The sequence below is a fragment of the Zeus faber genome (assembly GCF_960531495.2).
Source record: "Zeus faber genome assembly, chromosome: 20".
NCBI classification, from domain to species: domain Eukaryota; kingdom Metazoa; phylum Chordata; class Actinopteri; order Zeiformes; family Zeidae; genus Zeus; species Zeus faber.
The window spans coordinates 14,861,398-14,886,770 of NC_137207.1; the positions used below are offsets into that span (position 1 = coordinate 14,861,398).

Sequence of the window (25,373 nt, forward strand, 5' to 3'; positions counted from 1 at the left end):
GCAGACGGCGTTTTTTTTTTTTGGGGGGGGGGGGTTGGCCGGTACAAAAGGAGGATCTGAGTTGAATTTGCGCAGAAATGCACTTTGTGGTGATGCAAAAATAAATCACAATTATCTGATGATGTGATATAACTGATCAAAGTGGAGGGGCGTTATTGACTAAGAACTATTTCAATTAAGATTCGTTGTATGCAGATACTGAATAATGGTTTCCCATTCGGAACAAATGTTTTATTAAACACGACTGCTACTACTACCACTACTGCTGCCAGTAATAATAATAATAATAATAATAATAATAATAATAATAATGTTTATATTATTTTTATTTTTGTCGTCGTCGTCATTATTATTATTATTATTATTATTATTATTATTATTATTATTATTCTTTTCATTGTTATTATTATCATAAAATCCATCATGCCATTTATTCTTCCAAGAATTTGATCAAAGGTTTGGAGCTCCTATACCCGTAAAAGAACATGCTGACACCGTGTTTATGAAGACTAGTGCGCAACAATTATTACACTTTGATTAAATGTACAACGCAACGTTAGTAGGCACACGAATCGAAAGACGAATAATGCATTAATAATCGTCACAAAAATGTGGGGAAAATATTCCTCAATATGCAAAAGCTGATTGAACGTTTTCAAACGGTGATTGGAGATGACTTTTGATACAACATTGTATCAACAATAGGGTTAAAGAAAATAGATAGTTTGCGGTATTGCACTAAATCTAGCCATTCAAACCAAAATGCCAAATGTCAAAATATACACAACATGTTCCCAAAACTGTGTAAATCTGGAAATGAAAAACATATAGAAATGTTATAGATTTTCTTTGGTCATATATGTGATTACGGTACTGATTGGATTGATTATAAAAGTAGATGCTCATCTATTCTGCAAATTACGTATTAATTAATTCAAAATTCTTAAAAAAAAAGTATTCATTAATGCAAATTGATATATTAATTATGCATAAAACATTGAAAATAAGAACGCTATTTCAGCTGTAGTCATGCAATGTGTAACACAAAGGCATATCAAATAAATAGCATTCAACTGTTTTTTAATTGATATGCTATACAGCGCTCTAGACTCATTTTTATACATACTCTTTGATGTGACACCCGGGCAACATATCATCATATTTTATCAAAAGGCTTTAAATAAATAGAGAATGTTTATCATAGTGAAGCACTAAATATAGTTAATTGAAAAAAACCCATTGTCATCATATAGTACTGATCAGATCATTTGCAGGACCTCGTGGAACAGAATAAGGTTCTGTTTATTGTCCTCCAAGCAATAGATTGAATCAATACATAAATACAGCATGATATGATATGTGTGATATGATATCGTCGCCTTCCTAAAATAATGGCATAAGTCATTTTTTGACAAAAGTGAATTTTTTTTTTTTTGCCAAAATCATCTCCTCGTGATGCTGGCCACCTCTGGTAAAATCGCCTACCTCCTCAGTATGTCAATAATCATCTATTGTCATAATCTATTTGAATGAAATCATTAATAAATACAATATGTATGGTCCAGTTTTTTGTGTTTTCCGAAAAACCTGAAAAAATGACTTATGCCATTATTTTAGGAAGGTGACGATATGATATGATATGTTATGATATGATATGATATTATATGATATGTTATGATATGATATGTTATGATATATGTTATGATATGTTATGATATGATATGTTATGATATGATATGATATATGTTATGATATGTTATGATATGATATGATATGTTATGATATGATATGTATGTTAAATATTACACCCATGGCACTGCGCCCTCCATCCACTGGGCGGCGGTGTGCGTTGTAACGCCGCACGGCGCCATCCGCCAAATAAAAATCAAAGAAGAGATCGCGCAGGTTGCGTAGCCAAACTTTACAACATTATATTCTGCAATGTTTTGTTCAACGAAACACGATTATGATGACATACATGATGACCCAAACCCCTTTATTCGTGATTTGAGTAGCGGTTGTTCCCAGCTATAACATAGAATGTCGGAATGTTTATTGCGCGTTGCTTGTGCGGCTGAAAAAACTGTAACCCGTCCTTGTTGACAGGAGGTCGAGCAACAAGCCGGGCGCCATCTTTGTCGTTTTCCAGGCCAGGTTCCTGTGCTTATGGTACGGAAGCCCCGAATCGGCCATGAAATCGCTACAGGTATTCCTCACTTAACGACCGTTCGGACTTACGACCAGCGCTCCCTGACCAGTCTGTATTGTGCGCTGCGTACAATACGTCTCAGCGTCAAGCATCTCATCGCGCATCACCCTAAATATACGATATACACTATATGTACTGCATACACTTTATACACTATTTACACTGTATACGTCTCATCGTTCTCAGTCTCGTTCCCGCAGTCTTTCAGTATTCACAACACTAGCGTTCGCGATCGCCACGCCCCCTTACTGTGAAACAACGTGGGTCCTGCTTATCGACCAATTCGCTTAACGACCTGGTTCTAGGAACGGAACTTGGTCGTTAAGTGAGGAGTACTTGTCTTGTCTTCCTACTCGATTACTTGTGAAAAAAGAAAAATAAATACATTTCTACTCATTACTTATTGTGATTGTGAGCCTATCTTGCCTTTGCTTTTACACTCATATTTGACCTGTCGAAAACAGCTTATTTCCCCTTAGATCTGGTAAAATGTCAGCTTAAATCCACTATGCTCAGCAGATCATCATGCTTTTCATCTTTATTTGGCTTTTCCCAGTGTGGCAGAAGGTACGTGCTCCAGTCCGGCGCCCATGTTGAAGTCACTGAGAAGTCTCCTCTCCCTCCACAAATCGCTCTGTCGCTCCCGCTCCAGCTATGTAGCCCGGATGAGGTGTGTTCAGTGGTGGGAGAACATACAGAAAAGGAAACTCTAAAACACAACACATACCAGCATTTGTGGGGTTTTAACGTCAGCCGTTTGTGACGTCACGCCCACCTCCCATGCCTTATTGATGCCGTGGATGATGTCAAAATTGCATTGGCTGATTGCATGTTTTGTTCAGTAATAAAAACAACGCAATTAAATGAGTCCAACTCACACTGATTTATAATTGATATCAACATAGATGAAGGAAAAGTCATGGATAGATCCAGTGGTGGGCGGTATGACCAAAGTTATTAAGTTATTTCTTTTAACGTCTAATTCTTTTAAATTATTTTTTGACTTATTATTTTGAATTATATGAAGGTATTATTGTTATTTATTTCAAATGTCTTTTGGGGGGGTGAGAATACATATAATTTATATATCATTTTCAGTTTGAGAATGCTTTGAAAATGTACGGTTTTTGCCTCAATTAGTTCAATCTTTGGCAAATAAAAAAGCATCATGTCAAACAACACCTTTTCCATTGTGTCTTTGTTGCTGTATTGATTTTGTCTCCTAAACCGAGCGGCGTAGGTTGACGGAATGAGAGATTTTCTGACCTCTCTCCTCAGGTACACGAACCGACTGAAGGAGAGCGACGAGGCCTGTCTGGGCGCTCTGAGCTCTGGAGACATTTTGCTTTACCACAGATTGGCTCCTCTGCTGCGGCCGACGGACCAGGGTGCCTTCAAACTGCCACTCCTGCGCACCACGGGTATGAAGTGATTTCTATCTGATATTTTTGTTAATACCCATGGTTTTTTGTTTTTCTAATCGGGGGTTTGGTATCATTTGGTATCATGTGCTGTGTCATCTTTCAATGCTTTAAGGTCTTAAAATTTGTAAAAATAAAAATGGGCCAACGGCCAAATTGAAAAAAATCCTATCTAAAGTGTTTGTTCATACTGAATTACTCAAATTTTTGTATTTTTATGATTTGTAGTTCATACAGTTTTTAGCACAATACAACCTTTTTCTAGCTGTGCAGGGGCTTCTGGAGAGGCTCGGTACAGACACGTCCAGGGTGAAGGAGTCAGTGCTGATCACATGTCGCCGAGAGAACGACGCCCTGTTTTGCCTGGATCTGGGTAGGGAAACCGACTGTTTTGATCCATTATCATCTCTGTCAATGGAAAAAAAATTAACAAATATTGAGCATTAAAGCAGCACTATGTACAGTTTGGAATTTGGCGTCCCTACAATTTCTGAGTGCAATTGCACTTTTACGCCATTGTAAAACTGGGTCCGGTGTCTCAAAATAATTTATTTTACCGGACAAATTTGAACCTTATCAGTCAAGTTTCAATAAGAGTCTATGTTACAAACGCAGATATAATTAGACCTAGGTTATAGCAGCCCTTGCACGGGCCTCACTGGTTCAGCGAGCGCTCAGTCCACGGCTCCTCCCCGGGGAGCGGGGGTTTAAGTAAACTCGGAAAATCGCGCTGCATTCCAGAGAACCCGGGAAACTGTAAAACGCACCCAACACGACTAAACTGCACCCTGTGTATTGCTGCCTGCAGTGTTATTTATTATTATTCCTCTTCCTGTGCATCACGGTATGTCTGTTTCGTAGGCGGGTTGGACCAAGGCGCAGTGGAAGAGGTGTGTGAAGGGAAGTTTGTGGACCTAAGGAAGGCTTTCTTCATTCTGAGTGCAGCAGAGGCTCCCCTGGTGGCCAGAGTGGGTATAGCATGTCCTGCGTAAGATAAGATTCTTCGTCACACGCCACACACACCACTACACATGCACTCCTGTGGCAACCAACACACACATGCTTTTTTTAGTTGGTGGCCGGTGAATCTTGTTCACTGATTTTGACCCATCCCGTCTTGTCCTTCCGCTGGGGGCAGCCGGGATCAGTGGGCAGCATACAGAGACGTTCCAGGGGACCAATTTTAAATGTCCACTTCTGGTCAAACGAAGATGTTTTTGCATGTCTTTGGTGGGGGTCCATATTGATGTTACAAGGAGGAAACCCCATCCGAGCACAGGGAGAACATGCAAACTCCACAAAGAAAGGCCCCTAATCGGTGCCTCTAACGGTGCAGGAACCAAACCTAGGACTTACCTAGGTTTGGTTATACCTTATACAGTAAGTTATATGGGGGTTGTACACACATGGTAAAGACAATAAATATGAGGTTTTTTTCATGATATATCCCGGGTACATTAACTTTTCATTGGATACTGTTTGTAGCCAAAGTCAGCGATGACATATCCTGACTTCTGTCACAATAGTAGGTTTGAAATGTAGTTTTATTGGAAAACAAGAGTTTTGGTGTGATTCAATTCATTACCCAATTGCTGCTATACTGCAATTGTTAAATGTTTTATTCAACCCTCTTATTGTTCCTCAACATTTGGAACTCATAAGACAGATATTGTGCGAAACTCCCTATTTATGATGATATATAAACTCTTCCATACCGCCCGATGGGATCATATAAGTGCATGTTGTGTGTTCCAGGGCCAGGCTCTACTACGGTGGCACCAAGGAAACGGTTTCTGCAGCGCCAGCGGTCTGCCCACCCACAGGAACCAGGCGGGCAGCCAGAGGGTCTGTCGGAGCAACGGCCTCGTATATTACCCAAAGGTACTAGGTTCTTAAAAAAAGCACCTTGTCAACAGTTAAGGTCGTGTAGGTCTACAGCCTTCATCAGGAGACTGAAGCTTTCTATTTATTTTTACAAAGCACTTAAAAAATTCTCTGCCACACAAATTTACAAAAAATGACAACAGAGCTGGTAAAATAATATAAAATGTTTGGAGATTAATGGACGTAGAATCACCAAATGCGACAAAAAAAAAAATATATATATATTTATATTCTGTATATGTGCACTGTAGATATATTTTTGCATGTATACACAGTATGTATGGTTGTATGTGTTGTGGGTGGTGTTTCATGCCGGGTGGAGGGCTAACTGGTTTGATTCCAGATGTCTCCGGTGGTCATCACCCTGATGTCTGATGGCAAACGGTGTTTATTGGGGAGGCAGGCGTCCTTCCCACGGGGCATGTACAGCGCTCTGGCCGGCTTCTGTGACATGGGTCAGTGGTCATCACAAGCACACACACACATATGCAATCTGATATTTAAATAAAGTTCAGTCCTTGAACCATTATATAGACAGAGGACTGTCTAAAATGTTTAGGTCAACATGGCTGCCATTACTGTAAGATTACAATTAAGTTAACCAACAAATACAAGACAGGCTGTTGGATGTGGATCTGCAACAACTGAAAATGTAGATCGGATCAAAAACGTGGTTCTGAACTGGTGGTTCCCAAGCCTGGGCTGCAGGTCGTTCTCCAGTGGACCACATATGTATACGTCCACCTCTTCAAAAATATATACTGTATATTTATGTATAGTGGACCGAATTTCCGATGCCGTGCTTTTATTTTGAAACACCGTTTCCAACTCCTGACCTCATAGCATAAACGTCCCACAGGTCACCCCATCACAGTTTTTGTTTGCCAGGTCAAGTTGAATCAAATGTAAAAGTATCAATAAAGTCGAGTTGTCAGATCGTCACTTTCCACATGAATTCATGTTTTAGTCGTAACTAAAGGACTCACTGTGAACATGGATCCTACGACCGGACCGGTTGAGAACCACCGGCGTAGTTGAATGTTTTACGGCTTTTGTGGAGCCGGTCTGTTTCACTCTGGCCTTCCAGGCGAGACGCTGGAAGAAGCTCTGCGTCGGGAGATAGCGGAGGAGGTCGGGTTGGAGGTGGAGAGCATCCAGTACTCAGGCTCCCAGCACTGGCCCTTCCCCCAAAGCTCCTTCATGGTGGCCTGCCACGCAACCGTGAGCCCTGACAAGGCCAAGGAGGTCAGTGTGGGGCGACGGGTCCAGAACCAGGAGGCGGTCGATAGGCTCATCAACGCAAAGGGGGCAAAACTCAAGGTTCAGAAAGTACGGGTCCTGCCGGGGTTTCTCTCCGGCCATGCACTGGTCCAGCTGGTTCCACTCCTCAGTTGGACCTCCAGGTCCAGCAAATTAAATGTAGTGGGTGGATTTTTAGGCGTAGCTTATGTTTTATGTTCATTGTGGTGAAAATCAAGTTTACCACATTATTGCTCCGTCTGAGCTTAAAATGTGTTATTAATTCTATATCTTTTGCCTATTTTTCTGGGTACTGGACATGTACTCATTATTTTGTTTTTAATCAATACATTTGTAAACATTTTCCTCTTCATTTAGAAGAAAACAATGCCCGAAAAATGAATACTTAATTTTTGCCGTGCAGATGTAGTTTTTCCCAGATACCTTGATACAATATTCTAGATATATTTAAATATTATAATTGTATTATATCAAACGATAGAAGAACCCTTCTGTAGTTTACATTACCATGTGTTCCTAGGTGAACGTGGACCACACCGAGTTGGAAGACGCCAGGTGGTTCACCCTGCAGGAGATCCTCGCCGCCCTGAAGGTCAAGACCCCTCCGAGGAATCCCAGAGGAGACCCCCTAACTGTCTGGGTCCCCCCACGCTACGCCGTCGCCCACCGCCTCATCAGGGAGTGGGCGGAGAACCAGCTGCTCGCCAGGGCGGCAAAATGACCCTCAGGCAGTTCCACTTTGATGAAGAAAGGATCAGAGTTAAGTTAAGAGTGATTAAAATGACAAGGGTCTAGTTAGTGTTTTCAATTTATATTACAGAAACTACCTCCTGATTTTAAATCTGAATGACTTAACTACCATTGCTAATGTGCCAGTGATCCTATGTACAAATCACAATTGCACCACTAATAAAACTTCAAAAAGCCCAAACTTGTCTCACCCTCAATGACTCCTTTGTAATACATTTAACTCCATTTCACAATATTAATTATTAATAGTTGCTGAAGCGCCATTTGAACTTTTCAGAACAAACATCCACACGTTCCCTCGGTAAAGTAAATAAACAATTCAACAGAACGGCAACAGTCGAAGTACATAGAATGTATTCACATCAAATTACATAAAAGAAATTACAACAGTGTTTGGTAAATGTTCACAATAAGTTCTTTGTTTGAAGCATTTCGAAAAAGTCCCGGTATAAGGCTGCCTGTAAGCCCTTGAGCAAGGCACTCAGGGGAACGTGCCAGTGGAGGTGCTCTGACAAGACAGCACTGGAAGCTTTCAGCTGGGAATAGGGGGAATGTTGAGCATGTGGAAACAAAAAAGTGATTCCTAAATCCTCCTTCTCTTGACATAAAGTAACACTTTATTGATCCCCATGGGGAAATTCATTCTCTTGGTGACAAAAAAACATTTTGGACACCAACCACTCTCAAAATGTAATATAATTTGACTTTTGGCATGGAATTACACCCAGATTGTGAAAAGAAAAAAAAAAAAAAAAAAATTGAAGGCAGTTTTATGTAAGTTTTGCTGTGTTTTGTAATAGCCAGTTGCATAATCTGACAGTTATTACTTATTGATTGCAACACCACACCTAAATTGATTGACTTATATAGTGCCACAAGGGCTCACAACAAAAACATTATATAATAGGTTATTACAAAATGTGGCAAAAGCAACGTATCACAGCAAAGATGTTTTATTTCAAAATAGGGGTGCTATTACGAAGGTCAAGCTTATTACATTTTGGCAAGTTAGTACAAAAATTTCTTTAAGCTTTTTTAGTTTCCCCAGGCGAGAGATCCCTTTGTCTGGAGAGCATCGCCATCGGTTCCTTCCTCTTAATAAATGTCCCTCGTTACAGCAGGAATTGAAGCAGATAGTCTGTGATATGGAGAACTTCCAGAGTCTTTCATTTCTTTCCTTTGCTCCCCTTCTTTAAGGAGGAGGAGGCGGCAGGTTTTTTCTGGCAGTACTTCTCCTCCAGACTCCCCAGCAGTGAGTTGAACCTGCTCTCTCTGGAGGAGTTTCTCCTCTTCGGGTGGAGGACGACGTAAGGTAGAAACAAACAAAAAAACAAACAAAAAAAAACAAAACACTAAATGAGAACAAGAGAAATTGGCAAAAGAACATTTTTTAAGCCTCCTAATCTGCACAGTACACAAATACATCTGGACGGTTGGTACCTGGATCATGGTGGCCAGACTGTCCTCCTCCCCGAAACCCATCTCCTTCTTCATCTGATCGCTCTCCTGACACTCCTTGTCCGCCTGGGCGTGAGCGCGCGCACACAAAAATGACGTCATTTCCATTCAGGTTGGTAAACATTAGGGACGAACAGAAAGCGGGGTACTGCTCTTGGAGGAGAGACGGAGAACGTTTCTCTCGTCCGACCTCCAAATGACCGTGTGGCGCTCCTACCTTGCGTTTGCGCATGGCCTTCTTCTTGGCGCTCTCATGCGTGAAGGCTTTGAGAGCGGGAAGGTCCCCGGCGTCGATGGCGCCCTGGAGAGGCAGATTTTTTTTTTTTTACAGTGATCAGGAATCCAATAATAAATAAACAATCCTGCCCCGCACACGGCATCGCGTCATTTCCGGTGTCACGTCTCGCGTGCGTTTTCAAAACAACAAAACGATGTTTGGAGACCCGACAGACTCGTGTGGGATTCCTCCTGGTGAAAGATCTTGTAATTTGTGACCCCCCTGTCACCCATCAGTCATGCAGTGTGAAAACCACAACGGCCGCAAGATTCCCGATCACAAGACAGAGTGGTGTAGTGTGAACAGTACAGCGATCTGACAACTTTCAAAGTCATGTAGTGTCTCCTTGGCATTAGCAACTACATGTTGGAAATGACTAATCACACACCTTCCCCACATGGGCAGATCATGGGTCATCCATCCATGCCTCCCCCGTAAAACGTATCCTGTTCCGATATGGCTTCAACACTGAAAATAAAGCTCCCTAACTTTTAGACATGAATTAATAATGTGGTCAAATTCCAATCATGTCTTCTCATCACCATTCATTTAAACTAGGAAATGTTATACCCTGACATGATGTTATGTCGACAAAACCACTGATAGACCATGAAGGCTGGCCCCAACCTCAAAATTCTGGGAAGGGAACCATCCCAGAACCAACCAGGTGTTTCTGGGTGATATTGACAAAATCAAACATACTAATATTTTTTTTTTTACAAATACCTTAATTTGATAATTAAGACCAGATTTTGGGTGATTACTATCTGTTCTATCATAAGATATTTATGAATTTCAGACACAGCCTTCAAGTCAACATTTAACTATATTGTGATATTAGGCTAACCAAAGTCCAAATTCTAGTGTGGTATCACGGTATTGATATGATATACACATCAGCCACAACATTAAAACCACTGACGGGTGAAGTGAATTACATTGCTCATCTTGTTCCAGTGGCTCCTGTCAAGGGGTGGGATGCATGAGGCAGCAAGTGAACAGTCAGTTCTTGAAGTTTGATGTGTTGGAAGCAGGAAAAATGGTCAAGCGTAAGGATCTGAGCCACTTTGACAAGAACCAAATGGTGATGGCTGGACGACTGGGTCAGAGCGTCTCCAAAATGACAGGTCTTTTGGGGTGTTCCTGGTGTGCAGTGGTTAGTACCTACTACGGTTGTCACGATTCTCCACATTGAAACTATTTCCCCCCCCCAACAGCTATGCCATTGTTGGACCATCGTTGACTATCTTATTCCACTACTTTCACGTTTGTGCGTCGACTCTTGCGTTGTGCATCTGCGTGTCCGCCATACTGGAGTGGTCGAGATCCGCTGGTAGGGCTGCAGATTCCCCTATAACCCCGTTCAAATTTGTTTGCCTTATTATTTTTAATATTCAAGTGTATTTTAGTAGGGGCCGTAACGCACGGTTCAGTTGTTCTGACAGGGAGATCCTTTCTCCAAACCAAGCAAAAAAAACCTCTAGATGTATTTAATGTACTGCTGCTGCTCCGCTGCGGAGCAGATCACAGAAAGCTACTGAAACTAAACGCGCCGGTGTTCTAACAGTCCGGTGGTAAATGCCCCGCAGCCCGTCGGTGATGGTCGGGTTCCACATCTTTGGAATTACTAAACATTCTGTCAAATACCCACCGCAAATATTTAATTCTGATGTGTGTTCACTGTGCCCTATTATCCTATATGTGCCATTTTCCTATCTTAAAATGCCCTCCTTTACCTGCAGGATCTCTCTGATGCGTGGCTCATCCTCCTGGCTGCCGCAGAGAGCAGACTCCATGATCCGCGTCATGTCTCCGTCGCTCTCCGTGTACGTCCTCAGAAGATCTTCCTTCTCCTCCGCCGAGCCCTTGTAAGTCTTCTCAAAGTCCCGGATGGCCTGCACGGTGATCTGAGAAGACATCTCGGGAATCAGCCACTGGGATGATACCGCACGATGAGATCACCACAGCGTTACATCGGTGAAACCCTTTCCAAATGTCTACTGTGTGTGTGTGTGTGTGTGTGTGTGTGTGTGTGTGTGTGTGTGTGTGTGTGTGTGTGTGTGTGTGTTAGGCCTGGGCCAATAGTCAATAATATTCAAAAATCGCAATATTTTCACAGTATCTAAATATCGCGGGGAGCGACGGACGGAGCTCATTCACTTACAAATACATGTGGACGTATGTGCGCAGCGGCGCAAAAGCAAGGGAGAAGATGACTGGTGTGGATTGTGGTTAAGTTGCAGCTCCGACGGCACCGACGATTTGCTGGCTAGTGGCACCAGTGATGGGTTGCCCATGATCGCCTCACCAAAACGGTGTGTTTTTATCATAGATATAGAACATTTTATTTCATGTCTGCTTATGGAACGAAACCGTGTGTAATGGGGACACTTTCTCCTACTCTCTACCCGATCACGCACTTTCTGTGCATAACATGCGTTATGCACAGAAAATCATCTCCAATAGCCTACGAGTCGTTCTCCGTGTCCCCTGCCTACACGGTTTTTAGTTGCCTTATTTGGAGGAACCGTTCCGGAGGATTCACACATATAAAAACAAATTCATGATTCCCCTTATTTATAATTCCTCATTGAAATGTTGTCCTTGTGCATTTTGTAAGCTTCTATCTATTTTATCCTGTTATTGTAATGCACACTGTGTGGCTGTGTGCACGTTACGTGAACGCCCATGCGCAACTTGCTCCTTCTCCGGCATTCAAGGTTCACAGTTTCTCCAAAGAAAACAAATAGAGGTTTAAAAAAAAAAAAAAAAAAAATGTATTGTAGATGTATTTATTGAAATTGAATGAAACCAAAAGTCTCTTCGCGTAATGGGGACACTTTCTACGTTATTGCGATATTTGGGCGGGACTGCATCATGAGTGTATGTGTGTGTGTGTGTGTGTGTGTGTGTGTTACCTTTGGGAACAGCAGCCTCCAGTACTCGTCCCAGTTGCAGTCTTGGTCTAAGGCGTCGGAGTCTTCGCAGACGACGCCCTGCTCGTCGTACACGGCCCTTTGGTCTTTGTCGTTCAGCACCGTGTACGCCTTTCCCAAGGTCTTCACGCGCACACATTACATCATACGTCATTTAACAGACACTTTTGTCCAGAGCGACTTACAATGAGTACATTCTGTCACAACACCACACAGAACAAGAATTTGGCGGAGTGGCTTTTCTCCGCCGAGTAGCGAAATACACGATTACAGGGAGAAAGGCTCCATAGCTCCTCCTAAATGTGTCCCACTGTTAAATCAAGAACCTCGCCTCACTATGTTTTTCTTAAATTTGACGTTCATAGAATCTAGGCCACTCCAGCGTTGACGCTGACATTTTTGGCATCGAAAAATAAAGAGGAGAAACAGATACAACCAGAAAAAGACATTGCACTGGGAATAGCGAGGACATATTCCTAACATTATCAATAATGTTAGGGCAACGGCGGCACAGGAGGTAGAGCGGGCCGTCCAGTAATCAGAAGGTTCCTCGAGCAAGACACTGAACCCTAAAGTGCTCTCCATGAGCTGGTGTGCACCTTGCATGGTTGTCGCTGCTATCAATGTATGAAGTTGTGTGTGAATGGGTGAATGTGAGGCGTGTATTGTATAGCACTTTGAGTGGTTGCAAGACTGGAAAAGCGCATTATAAATGCAGTCCATTAATATGTGGAGACAAAAAAAGAATGTTAATACTAAAGAAAAATAACAGCTTTTTTTTTTTTGCTTCTAATATTTCAGACCGTTTTTGGGGAGAATTTTTGAGTCATGTCTTCTCCTTGTTAATTTAGAATGGAAAACTGTGTATCAGGATATCACAGCAGCTTAACTTCCCAACGACTAAGTCGCACCGAAATGAATGGCAAAGATTTACCTGGGGTAATGCTATGACTTACCTGGAACTTGGCGGTGGCCTGGGGGTCGTCGGGCGCCCGGTCGGGGTGCACCTTCAGGGAGCTTTTGTAGTATCCTCGTCTAACGTCTGCATCCGACGCCGTTTTGCCCACGCCCATCACCTCGTAGAGGTTGTTTGTTCCGAACAGCTCCCGGCATTGGTCCAGCAAACCCATTGTCCTTCTGCGCGAACAATAATGAGTAAACGTAGTGATTAAAGTACAGCCTCTTCAGTCGAGCCATATTAAACATCACATGAACATCAAATGTAGATTGTACTGATTGGGGAATTTATGCATTTTGATGGTTTAATATCCCCCCCCACCCTTTCTTTTCCTTACTCCAATATCACTCTAATAATAGAATAACATACTGTATTAAATACAATATATAAATACACCTAGAAATCGATCATATAAAATGTCAAAAGCCGTATTGTACTTTCTCAGCCTCTCTCACTTTTGGGAATAATAATGAAGCTGCACAAGCCTTTAAGTCAACAGTAGAGCTGTCGAACCAGTAACTAACGGAATATAATAGGTATTTGCATGAGGCATTGCCAAGTTTATTTGTACAGCACGGTTCACACACAGTTCAAAGGGGCTTTGCATAGGCCATAAAGGGCCACTGAATAAAAGCAAATAAATAAAAAGACGAAAGCGGACAATAACAACAACAACATAGCAAGTGCCACAAAACGACGCCGTTTATTCACGGATTATTCCCGCGTCGGACGCGGTCGTCTGGTCAGATTTAACCAGCCTGGCCTCCTCCCCTGACCTCCATCGTTATCATCATTATTATAACAACCCTCATAATAACCATTGACTGGATGTTGTTTTTACCCCCCCCCCCCCAAGAGATGCAGATAGCAAGACATGACGCCGATCAGATATCAGCGTTAATGAGCGGGTGTCCACCACGAAGCGGCTACTGCGGTGTGTTTCCATTCGCACTGAGCGACAAAACAAACATCTCCGGTCTCGCTCCGCCAAGCCGGCGTAAGCCTCCGCTCCACGCGGCTGGGGAAAAAAAACACACGTTCCCCCGACACCCGGCGAGAGAGGAGCGAGGGACGGACGAGACCTACTCATTTGATGGAGGCCGCCCGCGCTGCCCCCTCGACCCGCTCGCCGCTGGAGCCGCGAAAAGTGCGCTTCGACTTCGCTGCCTCGCTCCGCTGCGGCTGGCGGGCGCGTGTCGGTGTTATACCGCCACCTGCTGGACCGGAGTGCGCCGTTCAAACGCGTAATTCAAGCCTTGACGTGTCTATGGCTATGCTGTCTGTGTAGTTCGGTTATTTGGTACAAATGTTTGCTTTGAGATCAATTCGGGATAACATATCATAATAATAACAATACTCATAATAATAAGTGATTATTTTAGTTCACACTGTGATCCCGATTATTTATCGTGATTATTACTCCATTTGGGGAAAACAGTCTTCTTGAACGGCACTTTGTAAATCAACGGAAAACCGCCTTCATTATAATAATGCGTTTTATAAACCTATACCTAAATAAACTGAGGTAAGTGGTTTAACTGACTTCACATTGTAGAGGATATATAATGAAATGAATTGTGTGTAGTGGCGCGACGCCCAAAACACAGAAATAATGAAAATATTTCAAAACACATACACAATAAATACATGTTCCTTGTATTATGTAATTGCTTATAATTATTGTTACCAGTAATTAGAATTCGGGAAGTTTGTATTCATGTCTCTGGAATATCTATAAATTCTGACAGTGATGTCATTGCTTTTTTTTGTAGAACTGACTCTGGTGCGTGTCAGTTGTCCTCAGAAGCTAATGACATTTGACATACTGCGCTTTGTGTAATCCAGTTGTCTTCTGGTAATACTTTAACCCATTTTTCTCAAACATAAATAAGGTGAATAGTAATAAAATTATACCTGTCACTTTGTGGCTTTGTATTGTTAAGAGTTGGTATTTTATATTACTTGAGTTAAAGTTCAATTGCGACTATATCTGTGCACGGCAATGTGTTTACTCCGTCAACTTGTGTACATGCGCAAGGATTTATCAGTCTGTGCATGGCTCCATCTTGGTGAGGTTTCCGATTGTTGATCACAAACTTCTTCCACAATACTGAACTGATCTGGATGAAACTCAAACAACGCCATGTTAGAACTGCCCAGAATACATATGTTATTCATTTTGTCTGTGGGATCGTCGGATCCATGACATCCATAAAGTTCTGACTTAATTTACAGCTGCACGTGCTGCTATGTTGGTGAGGCCCCGATTGTTGACCAGTCCCTAGACTGCAATGCTATCATATGAGCGATGATAAAAAATGTCCTTTTAGTCAATTATTCCTCAACAATGGACCTATCTGGATTAAACTTAGATGACGGCATGTTGGAACTGCCCTGAATACACATTTAATTTGTCTTCCATCCATGACATCCACACACCAGTGATGTCAATTTTCAATTAACAAAAGTAATAATAAAGAGAGTATGTTCTAATTCGGCACGGTGACAAAGATCTTGCACTGCTGTCAAGTAAAAAAGGACTGGGTGTGCTATAATCTTTAAAATATAACCCTCATGAATGAAATCCAGTCATTTTGAGGTAGAAACAACCTTTCAGTCACAAGGTAGGGGCTACAATGACCTTTTGGCAAGTGGAAAACTGCCTTTTATGGGTCGTAGGTCTATTGGCCTATTTGTTTTAAAGGTATTTAAACAGGTTAAAAGGAATGGATTGGTTATCATCTTGGGCACAGAGCAGGTACAATAATGCAGTCATAAGGTTAATTGATGAAGAGATCATCTTTTTACTTTATATGTAACCCATCCGGAAATAATGTTTATGTTTATTATAGTCTAAATGTAGGCCTAAACACGGATATTAGACATACCAAACACAAATAAACTTCGGTAACAATACAATAGTATTGTCTATAATCACGTAAATGTCATATTACACTGTAAACTGCAAAACACTTATTTGGCCACAATTGTAATTATTCGGTTACAAGAGATGAGAAGTTAAAGAAAAGAAGTTAAAGTCTCACAAAGACATACCTTTGCTATTAGCACGGACATCAAGTTACCGTTATGTGTATTTGCACTGTTTGACTGAAGAGCTTTGACAGGCCACGCGCGTTCTGCGGACTGCAATCCGTTTTTGGACGACGTTCACTTTTGAACGCGACACCTGTCCTCCCCGGCTCTGAATCTGTGAGATAACGGCGCCCCAGTCATTTGCATTTAATACCGTTTTCACACCAAGATCGGCGGGCTTGACCCGGGTAAACCAGCTAAAAGTAGGCGATTGACACCTTTCCCATCGCCAGGGGAAATGCCGGTTTTTTCCCCTGTTGTGTCACGTCCGATGTCACGAACACGTCATAAAACGGGCCCAGTGTGTCATGGGCCCAGTGTTCGTTCGCCCAGTGTGATCGGGAACGAAACAGTAGAGGGGACAGCAACTCAGACAAACAACAACATACAACTGGATAACTTGGAAAGAAAACGTATTTTGAGCTGTTCAAAAGAATCGGATGGTTCATGAACGAACCGACACTGCAGTAGAAGCAGCGTGGCGCGCACCCGAGCATGGACACTGCGTGCCCCCGGTGCGCGCACCGGTCCGTCGGCAGGGACCGGCGGGGAGCGTGGGGGTTTTCCCCCCCGTGGTCCCCACGGTGCAATCCTCACACTCACGACATTTCACGGTCCCCCTTGTGGGGAAAAAAAAAGTCGATAACCTCTGATTTTGATTTTGTATTCTAAATGGTGTATGAAATGCTGGAATGACACGGGTATTCCTGTCTATTAAGGCGCCAAGGTCCGGAACTCCAACGCGCGTCGCATCACGCAGGTAATGGGGCCAAAATTAGCAGGTCGACCCGGGTGTCCTGTTCACATCAGAGTTGATCGGAGGTGGAGCCCATTGAAACACACGTCTATTGCCGGGTCATTTGACCCCGGGACTAAGACCTGGGCTTTTCCTTTTCCCACTGGTGACAGATGCCGGATGTTAGGATTCAAGATTCAAGAGGTTTATGGACAGAGAGACTGAGACGGAGGTTCTTCCCTCAAGCCATAAGGACTGTCAACGCTGACCTCACCAGGGGTCCTCACTGAGACACTCACACAGGCCCCACTGCCTTACTGTACTGTATGTAGCATACTGTACTGCATACTGTATCACTGTTCTGGGTTACTGCATACTGTATTACTGTTCTGGGTTACTGCATACTGTATCACTGTTCTGGGTTACTGCATACTGTATCACTGTTCTGGGTTACTGCATACTGTATTACTGTTCTGGGTTACTGCATGCTGTATCACTGTTCTGGGTTACTGCATACTGTATCACTGTTCTGGGTTACTGCATACTGTATCACTGTTCTGGGTTACTGCATACTGTATCACTGTTCTGGGTTACTGCATACTGTATCACTGTTCTGGGTTACTGCATACTGTATCACTGTTCTGGGTTACTGCATACGGCGCTGTATTGCTGTTCTGTTCAGTGTTACTGTATTGCCGTGCCGTACTGTTGTATACTGTACTGTATATCTCCATATTTACTTTATTCACATGCACATATCTGTATATACAGGTAGCCTAGTTACCAAATTTTTGGTGCAGTGGGAAAGGGGTATAAGAAATGTAAATGTGGCATTACGATATAAAGGTGGCCTGAAATAAATAAATGTGGAATTATGACATGAAAGTACCCTGAAATGAATGAAAACAAATCTGAAAAACGTCCTTTTTCAAAAACAAAAACAAAAACAAAACGATTTATTTAACTACATTTACTCGTTTATATATTTATATTTACATTCATTCATAAATGTGTCATTTATTGATGTAAGGATGTATTTCAGAGGCCTATTCATTGGTGTCTCTATGCAGCGTTTACTTTCTGTCGCATCTCCGGCGCCGTTGCTATGTTCTTTAAACTTTGCTAATAAAGGTAAGCGGAGGGGAAAGAAAAAAAAAAAAAAAAAAGACTCCACCCGGAAGTGAAACGGTCGCCGCTAAATACTTCCGCTGCTTGAGACTTTCTAGTTTGTTGTCAAACGTCCGCGGTGCCCTGGTGTCCGCGATTGAAGAGCCGCGTACGCCGCCATGTCCGTTCATACGTATTAGCACCCGGGGAAAGTGGAGCCTTGGGTCAAACTTTCACGTCGAGACAAGAGACGAGGGGAACGGAGACATGTCCAACTTTGTGTCGCTGCAGAGCCGGCTGGCCGCCGTGCTGGAGGCTCTGGTCCAGGCCGCGGTGGCTGAGCACCGCAGGCAGCTGGAAGAGGACAGCCCCGGGTTCGGGTCCAGCCCGGAGGCGGAGGGTAGAGGACAGAGCGGCGAGACGAGGGCCGGCCTGCGAACACGGAGTCAGGGAAGAATGGTGAGTGAACTCTGAACCCTCACTTTCCTGGGATCTGAAGGTATTTGAAAACCCTCTTTATCTTTTTTTAATCCACTGTGTTTCGTCCGTCTAATACGAGAATGTTTGGGTGTATGTATGTGAACAAATTTTCATACTGAGGGGCCTAAAAAAGTCGTTCCACATTATTTATAGATCGGATGTAGTATTTACTTCACCCAAGCAATTTCTGTTTATTATTAATAATAATAATATTATAATGCAAAACCCACTTCACCATCATCTTATTATAATCTATTAATTAGGGGTGGACTGGCGCGACCCGAACCCTTGATCACGACAGGTCTTCCTTCGTGCGACCAGACAAAGTCCCATCGCCCTGGGCCGCGAATGGCCCAGAACGAGAGGAGAAGTGGATCGCCGTTTCAGCACCGTACAGACCTCCTATCACGGTCTGGAAACGGTCTGATCACAGCATTACCGACGCTCGGGAAACTACCAAACTAAACTGAACCCTGTGTATTGCTGCCTGCATAGCCCTGTGAGCTGGACCCCTAATAATAACACGACAATCAATGAACCCATGGACATGGTTGAGGTTGCGTTAGAACCAGGATGTCTCAGACATCTTGTGGTTCAAGTTTGATCCATATCGATCTACATTTGGAGCAGGAAATTTGTAAAAAACAAACAAATCTACCGGAAGTAGCATAATGTCCGCGTGGCGCGTAGCGGATACGTGATGCAGATGATAAGGTTAGGCGATAAGGGTCTTAAACTTCCAGTAAGGTGGTTGAGCGAGTTGAGATTGTGGAGCTGGGTACTTTGTGTCATCTAATTCATTATATATGTGCAGGTTGTGGCTGTGGGCACACATTTGCATCGTGCGAGGTGTGTGGTGTGGACTCGATCGGTCTGTAGTGGTATCAAATTGCGTGGGTGTGAGTGTATTGCTTTACCTGCTTGATGTGGGCGGGGTTTTTCATTTGATATTTTATCTCTGTGGCCCTTTTTGTAAATAAACACATTCTGTATGCGTCTAACTCTGTGTTTGATGCAGTGTTGTGTCCCTACTTATTTTGCAGCATTTGAGCCTGTCATAACATACAAACTGTAGCAGTCTGTAACAGTCGAAAACATATTCAGTGTTTGTGTACTCACACATGGAGTTCACTCGCAGCTCCAGAGCAATGAGTCTGAATCCTGTCTGTTTTATTTTAGTCCCAAAAGTTTAAAAAGTTGATGAAATGCCTCTGAGGGACATGCACTTTGTGTTACGTCCATTTGAATGGAACAGTGTTGTTGGGAAATTCCACATGGAGTGATTTCCTTCCACAGAGACACTGTGAGTCAGGACTCTGTGGACAACTGGTAGGAGACAGCCACCTTCTAACTGTTAGGATAAAGTAATAACACGCAACAAGTGGCAGCTTGTCGGCTTGTATTTGTAACTTTGCATGTCACCATGACTCACCACATCATTACATCAGCTGATGCTGCGTTCAATGGAAACTAGGAAAATTGTAACTCGTTTTTGTAGTGATGCTGATGTAAAGACAAGCTGCAAGGGACAGCGCAAACTGATGCTATGTTCCATGGGAAATTGAAAATTTGTAATTGGTGTCTCACCTCCCTTAAATGTGCCTGGAGTTGAGTGGCATTCATCATCCGCTTCCACAGGGCACTGTTCACAATGAAGCGGTCATCCCTGTGGAATGTGGCCAAAGGACGTCCACTTCTCTGCCTTTCTGTGACTCTTCCAGTCTCTCTGTATCTCTGTTGCAACCTGCTGATGACACTCTGTGACACTCTAAGCTCAGTGGCCACTTCCCTCTGAGAACATCCTGTTTGAAGCCTCACAATGGCAAGGGATTGTTGATCAGTTGTTAGGTGTCGTCTTGGTCTCATGATGTCAAAATGTGAACAGCATGATGAAGAGGACAGTTTAAATACCAATTCTAATTGAACCAGGAAATGTATGGGTCGATTCATGGATCAAACACCTGTTGTGAATTTTGCCGTTCAGCTCCTTGTTAGAGAACAACAAGTTGTTCAAAAAGTACTGAAACATTGAACAGTTGGACATGTGCATTCAAAAGTTTAGAGAAGGTCAAATTAAGTTCATCTGTAAAGGTTAGAGTGCATTTGAGGTTTATCCTGAAATTTCACCTGAATATCCCTAACTTTTTGTGAGTAGTATATGTGTGTGTGTGTGTATATATATATATATATATATTATGTGACCCTGCACCCCTGAGGGCCACATAAACAACCCACCTGCACCTGCAAGCGCAGAACCCGGGCTGCTGGCGCCAGGAGCCAGGCCCCGCGGCCATCAGACCGCCACCCCGCCTGTCGGGGCATGCCGACGGGCCCCCACGCCCACCAAAGGACCTCGCAAAGGCGAGGCCTGCCACACCGCAACCAGTGAGGTGCCTATCCCAGCCACAACCCCTGAGCACGCACACACGTAGCTGAGTGCGCATGGCGCGGGCCACCCCAACACCTGGAAAGCACCCGGCGGGTTGCAGCAGTCCAGAAACCACCAGGCACCAAGGTCAAGCCGTCAGGACCAGAGCACAGCCAGCAGGGGGCCCAACCGGTTGCCACCCGGCCAACCACACCTCCACACCAACCCACCAGCACCCCGCCACCCCAGTGCCCAATGTCAATGCAGTTAAAATTGCGGTGTGTAAGGGGAGCGAGCCATTCAAGCATATCGAACCCGAATCACTCGCACCCTTCCTGCCCGACAGACCCTGGTCTGGTGATGTGTTGGTTGGAGTAAGGTTTATGTTGGTCTGTATGTGTTATAAGCTAGTATGAGTGGTATTAAAATTGCAGGACAGTTGTGGATTTAGCATATTTATCTTCATTTTGGTTTGTTTATCCTTGACGTTGCAAGTTTTAAATCAACTCCATGCATTCATCCTGATCGTCGGTCTCTCCCCTTCAGACACACTTTGCATCCATTATGGAGACTCTGGGAAACGAGGCGCTGGGTAAAATCATGAACATCATGGACGACACCAGCTTCCTGGTGGACTTTGAGCAGAGGTCCCTGAAACGCTGCAGAGGGCGGAAGAAACCTCTAACAGGTGTTCTGAACATCCTGACAGACGGAGGAGTGGGTATGTACTGTACTGCACACAGCAGAACCTCCAGATCCAAATAATAGGAATAGGCTGGTAACTCGTTAGTACATACTTATAATTTATACCCATAACAATAATTTATCCTGTGGATAGTATTGCATTTTATATTTTCTGTATATTTTTATATACCTGACTTTTTCTGTTTTGTGTTCATTTATTTTTTGTCTATTTATATATATTTGACAATTTTTACTTTTATTTATTTACTTCACTTTTGACTTTATTTTTTATCATTATGTTTATTCTATATTGTATCGTACTGTTCAGCTTCTTCTTTTTTTTTTTTTAAATCTTGACTGTATTAAAGGCTTCATGTTAGCAGATGAATGCAAATGAATGTTTTGAATGCGTAACAGTGAATTTGTCAATACTGAATTGAAGAAGTAATAATCAATTGATTGATCAATTCAAACTAACACTGCTTATCACTGGAACAGAGGCTGAGCATTCCTACGGAGGCAGCACAAACGCTAAGGTGACTTCTCTCATGATAACCACTCTCATGACCACCACAAGTATATTTCAGACCTGTGGGAAACACTGGGACATTATCTGTTTGTTTCAGTCTCTATTTGACTTTTAATTCTGGATTTAACCAAAGGGGGTCTATGAGTTCCTATCCCTTTTTTTTTTTTTTTTCCTCACGCCCTTTTGTGTCTCGTCAGACGGAAAAAGCAGAGGATCATCCGGTCGAGCTGAAATCCCCGTTCGTCGTGGCTATCAGCATCAAAGACGTTAAAGACAACGTTGACCTGGGGGCTGAAGCTGACAGTGAGTGAACTGCTGCCTTTTCATTATTGTCTGTTTGAAAACTTCCAAATTAAACCACCATGAATTAAGTTTAATAGACAGAGGTCTGTAGGTACAAAAGGGTAATTATTTTGATAAATATTTCAGAATTGTTTGGACTATTCAAGAGAAATAATGATTGATGATAATTGCTTTTTTTGCAAGGCAATACAATAAAAATGGCAATATATACAAAATCTGTACTGTACAAAATAAAAATTTCAAATACACACTAAACCAAACGATGGACAACAGATTTAACCTGAGATAACAGAAAAACAATACAAAATAAAAAAGATAAAAATGAAAAAGATCAAAACATTCAAAATTCCAATGTCAAAAAATTAAATATACGGGCCTATACAATAACTGCCAAACAAATAAAGTTTTTTCTCATCCTGGTGACTGTTCATTGATTTTATTTCGGTGTGATAAATGACTGTTAAAGTCTGACAAAGCCTTGTTTTCCCTCCAGGAACAGCGGCTGAATCCTCGGTTCAGGAGCCAGAGCCTCAGCAGCTGGAAAACCCGTCGCACCAGGACCAGGACGATCTCCTGCTGCAGAGGCTGGTCAGCGACGGCAAGAGCAGTCTGATCTGCTGCGAGTGTGGGAAGAGCTTCTCCACGCAGAGCAACCTGAAGGCCCACCTGCGCATCCACAGCGGCGAGCGGCCTTTCGCCTGCGTCATCTGCGGCAAGGGCTTCGTCAACAAGCAGGGCCTGCAGGACCACGGCCGCACGCACACGGGGGAGCGCCCGTTCCGGTGCCCCGAGTGCGGCAAGTGCTTCGGCAAGCAGGTGCACCTGAAGACCCATGCCGTCATCCACACGGGCGAGAAACCCTTCTGCTGCACGCTGTGCGGCCGGCGCTTCAGCCTGGCGCACAACCTCGCGCGCCACGCCCAGGTCCACACAGGGGAGAAGATGTTCATCTGCCCCGTGTGCGGCAAGGGCTTCACGCGCGCCGTGGCGCTCAAGACCCACGAGCTGATCCACACGGGCCAGAAGCCTTTCCAGTGCGCCCAGTGCGCCAAGAGCTTCAGGCACGCCGTCAACCTGAAGAACCACCAGCGCATCCACACCGGGCTGCGGCCGTTCGGCTGCGAGCTCTGCGGCAAGACCTTCCGCCAGTCCTTCAACCTGAAGATCCACCTGCGGATCCACACGGGGGAGCGGCCGTTCTCCTGCCGCGAGTGCGGCCGCAGCTTCAGCCAGCAGAGCAGTCTGATCTCGCACGGGCGCACGCACTCGGAGGAGCGGCCGTTCCCCTGCGACATCTGCGACAAGCGCTTCAACAACGCCAGCAGCCTGAAGCTGCACCGCCGCGTGCACACGGGCGAGAAACCCTACGCCTGCCAGGTCTGCGGCAAGACGTTCAGCCAGGGCAGCCACTTGAGGACGCACGCGCGCCACGTGCACGCCGGCGGCAAGCAGTACATCTGCGACAAATGCGGCAAGAGGTACTCGGACCAGCGCAACCTCAAGATGCACAAGTGCGTCTACGCTTAGACAAAAGGGGGCGAGGCCGCCGCCGAGGGAAGTTTTGTTCTGCAGGGCTTTTTATTCATGTACTTTACTTATGTATTAATTATTAACCCAGCTTGGAAATGTGGAAGAAATGGTGAGATCTGTTTCATAACGTTGGGCCGTATTGGAAATGGATCGGGTCTAGCTGTTCTGGAAACAAATCAAAATTGTATGATGCCAGGTTTTGCCGATGACCCGGTCGCCTCTCTCCATCCAGTCTGTCGAGGTCTTCAGAGACTTGAATTTTGTGTTGTGGGGGAAAAAAAATACATTTACTTTTTAATCATGGACGTTCTACAACTAAAATGCTGCATTTCATCAACTCTTTCAATGTAATTGTACGATTGGAAAATCCAAGTTTTAGGTTTGTGGAGGATGCAAAAACTATTTTCTTTCTTTGCAGATATTGTCATTTTTGCAAAACTGGTCAACACCCATGTCCCATAATTTATTATTTACAAACAGTTGTTCTGAATTTAAAGGTCAGCAGCCACGCAAATTGAGAAATCTTGTTTTTTGCATCAAAAAATGTTATTAATAAGTTATAAAGTAATTCAAATAAATACATTTATTTTCCCTTTCATTCATTTTCAGTCAAACACGTCTTTAAATCCAGTTGATAATGGGCAACAATGTAAGGCATACTTACGATCACTCCAGATAAAAACACTGCCTTAAATGTAAAATACATTGGTTCATATATAGTATTTCAAATGTTGAAGAGTTTGAAGAGCTGACATCTTTGAAAACGTGCACCGCTGTTGTTTTTAGATTGAGCTGGTTCTCATTCACGACGGAAACAAAGCAGCTTGAAACAAAATCTCAAATACTTTGAAGTCGTCTGGGTTGGTGCTGTTCAGGAAATACCGGGAAATTCGAATAAAATGTCATACTTTGAAGGTCTTGAAAATTTAGGGAATATTCAAAGTATGTCGCAGGAAAAAATGTGGCCCTGCCTCCAACTAACCTCATGCACCAGCCCTGTTGTTTTTTTTGTTTTTTTTGTTTGAGGTGTGATATTTGCTTATTTGACTTAATTGTGTTGCTGGAACTTTGTCATTCCACAAATAAATGGAGGTGAATTCAGCTCATCTGTGTTGTCGCACTTTCTTTTTTTTTTTTTTATTTCTCCAGTTGACTGTATTCCATCCGTCCGTTGGAAATAGGGGATCGGTCTCTGTTTTGGGATCAGATTAGAAACGTACGGGGAGCAGATCTTAGACATCATCTCCCAACCTGAGACGTAAACATCAACAGGTCATTTCTCTACGTCACGCTCATTTGTTTGAATATGATTATGGCTGTTTTGTGTCCCATCTTTTGGTTGAGTTGCTGCCACCTCGTGTTGGAATGCCTCCACAACGCTCTCTGAAAT

The 25,373-nt window shown here is 43.4% G+C and overlaps 3 protein-coding genes across 7 annotated transcripts; 2 read left to right on the forward strand and 1 right to left on the reverse strand.

Annotated features, from left to right (window-relative positions):
• The first annotated feature begins 1,890 nt into the window (after positions 1 to 1,890).
• On the forward strand, positions 1,891 to 7,758 carry nudt13 (nudix (nucleoside diphosphate linked moiety X)-type motif 13). Of its 4 annotated transcripts, none has more exons than XM_080021800.1 (10): positions 1,891 to 1,905; positions 2,107 to 2,206; positions 2,766 to 2,879; positions 3,488 to 3,630; positions 3,896 to 4,003; positions 4,492 to 4,598; positions 5,386 to 5,511; positions 5,858 to 5,969; positions 6,575 to 6,759; positions 7,295 to 7,758. In XM_080021800.1, the coding sequence occupies exons 3-10, from the start codon at positions 2,800 to 2,802 to the stop codon at positions 7,493 to 7,495; spliced, it is 1,062 nt and encodes a 353-aa protein (XP_079877926.1). In that variant the 5' UTR covers positions 1,891 to 1,905; positions 2,107 to 2,206; positions 2,766 to 2,799; the 3' UTR covers positions 7,496 to 7,758. The 4 variants fall into 4 exon arrangements, with proteins under 4 accessions (XP_079877926.1, XP_079877925.1, XP_079877928.1 ...); XM_080021799.1 differs by having other exon boundaries at positions 1,897 to 1,905; positions 2,107 to 2,169; XM_080021802.1 differs by having other exon boundaries at positions 1,897 to 1,905; positions 2,107 to 2,169; positions 6,602 to 6,759.
• Positions 7,759 to 7,861: 103 nt separating this feature from the next.
• dnajc9 (DnaJ (Hsp40) homolog, subfamily C, member 9) lies at positions 7,862 to 14,316 on the reverse strand. The gene is made up of 7 exons (XM_080021803.1): positions 14,240 to 14,316; positions 13,152 to 13,332; positions 12,178 to 12,318; positions 10,996 to 11,166; positions 9,200 to 9,283; positions 8,965 to 9,048; positions 7,862 to 8,813 (listed from the first exon to the last, which is right to left on the reverse strand). The coding sequence occupies exons 2-7, from the start codon at positions 13,323 to 13,325 to the stop codon at positions 8,691 to 8,693; spliced, it is 777 nt and encodes a 258-aa protein (XP_079877929.1). The 5' UTR covers positions 13,326 to 13,332; positions 14,240 to 14,316; the 3' UTR covers positions 7,862 to 8,690.
• A 3,887-nt stretch (positions 14,317 to 18,203) lies between these two features.
• Positions 18,204 to 25,084, forward strand: LOC307245307 (uncharacterized protein). 2 transcript variants are annotated; one of them, XM_080020802.1, is made up of 6 exons: positions 18,204 to 18,548; positions 18,833 to 18,979; positions 21,484 to 21,658; positions 22,120 to 22,157; positions 22,348 to 22,453; positions 22,947 to 25,084. In XM_080020802.1, exons 1-6 carry the CDS (start codon positions 18,357 to 18,359, stop codon positions 23,978 to 23,980), a joined length of 1,692 nt encoding a protein of 563 aa, XP_079876928.1. In that variant the 5' UTR covers positions 18,204 to 18,356; the 3' UTR covers positions 23,981 to 25,084. The 2 variants fall into 2 exon arrangements, with proteins under 2 accessions (XP_079876928.1, XP_079876929.1); XM_080020803.1 differs by lacking the exon at positions 18,833 to 18,979.
• The last annotated feature ends 289 nt before the right edge of the window (positions 25,085 to 25,373 follow it).

Coding starts and splice junctions, on each gene's coding strand:
- nudt13 (XM_080021800.1), top strand. CDS start 2,800: ATGTTGAAGTCACTGAGAAGTCTCCTCTCCCTCCACAAATCGCTCTGT. Junction 3,631..3,895: donor GCCACTCCTGCGCACCACGG/GTATGAAGTGAT, acceptor ACCTTTTTCTAG/CTGTGCAGGGGCTTCTGGAG. Junction 4,004..4,491: donor CCTGTTTTGCCTGGATCTGG/GTAGGGAAACCG, acceptor TCTGTTTCGTAG/GCGGGTTGGACCAAGGCGCA.
- dnajc9 (XM_080021803.1), bottom strand. CDS start 13,325: ATGGGTTTGCTGGACCAATGCCGGGAGCTGTTCGGAACAAACAACCTC. Junction 12,319..13,151: donor AGGCCACCGCCAAGTTCCAG/GTAAGTCATAGC, acceptor GTGCGCGTGAAG/ACCTTGGGAAAGGCGTACAC. Junction 9,284..10,995: donor GCATCAGAGAGATCCTGCAG/GTAAAGGAGGGC, acceptor CTGCCTCTCCAG/GGCGCCATCGACGCCGGGGA.
- LOC307245307 (XM_080020802.1), top strand. CDS start 18,357: ATGTCCAACTTTGTGTCGCTGCAGAGCCGGCTGGCCGCCGTGCTGGAG. Junction 18,549..18,832: donor CACGGAGTCAGGGAAGAATG/GTGAGTGAACTC, acceptor TCTATTAATTAG/GGGTGGACTGGCGCGACCCG. Junction 22,454..22,946: donor CCTGGGGGCTGAAGCTGACA/GTGAGTGAACTG, acceptor TTTTCCCTCCAG/GAACAGCGGCTGAATCCTCG.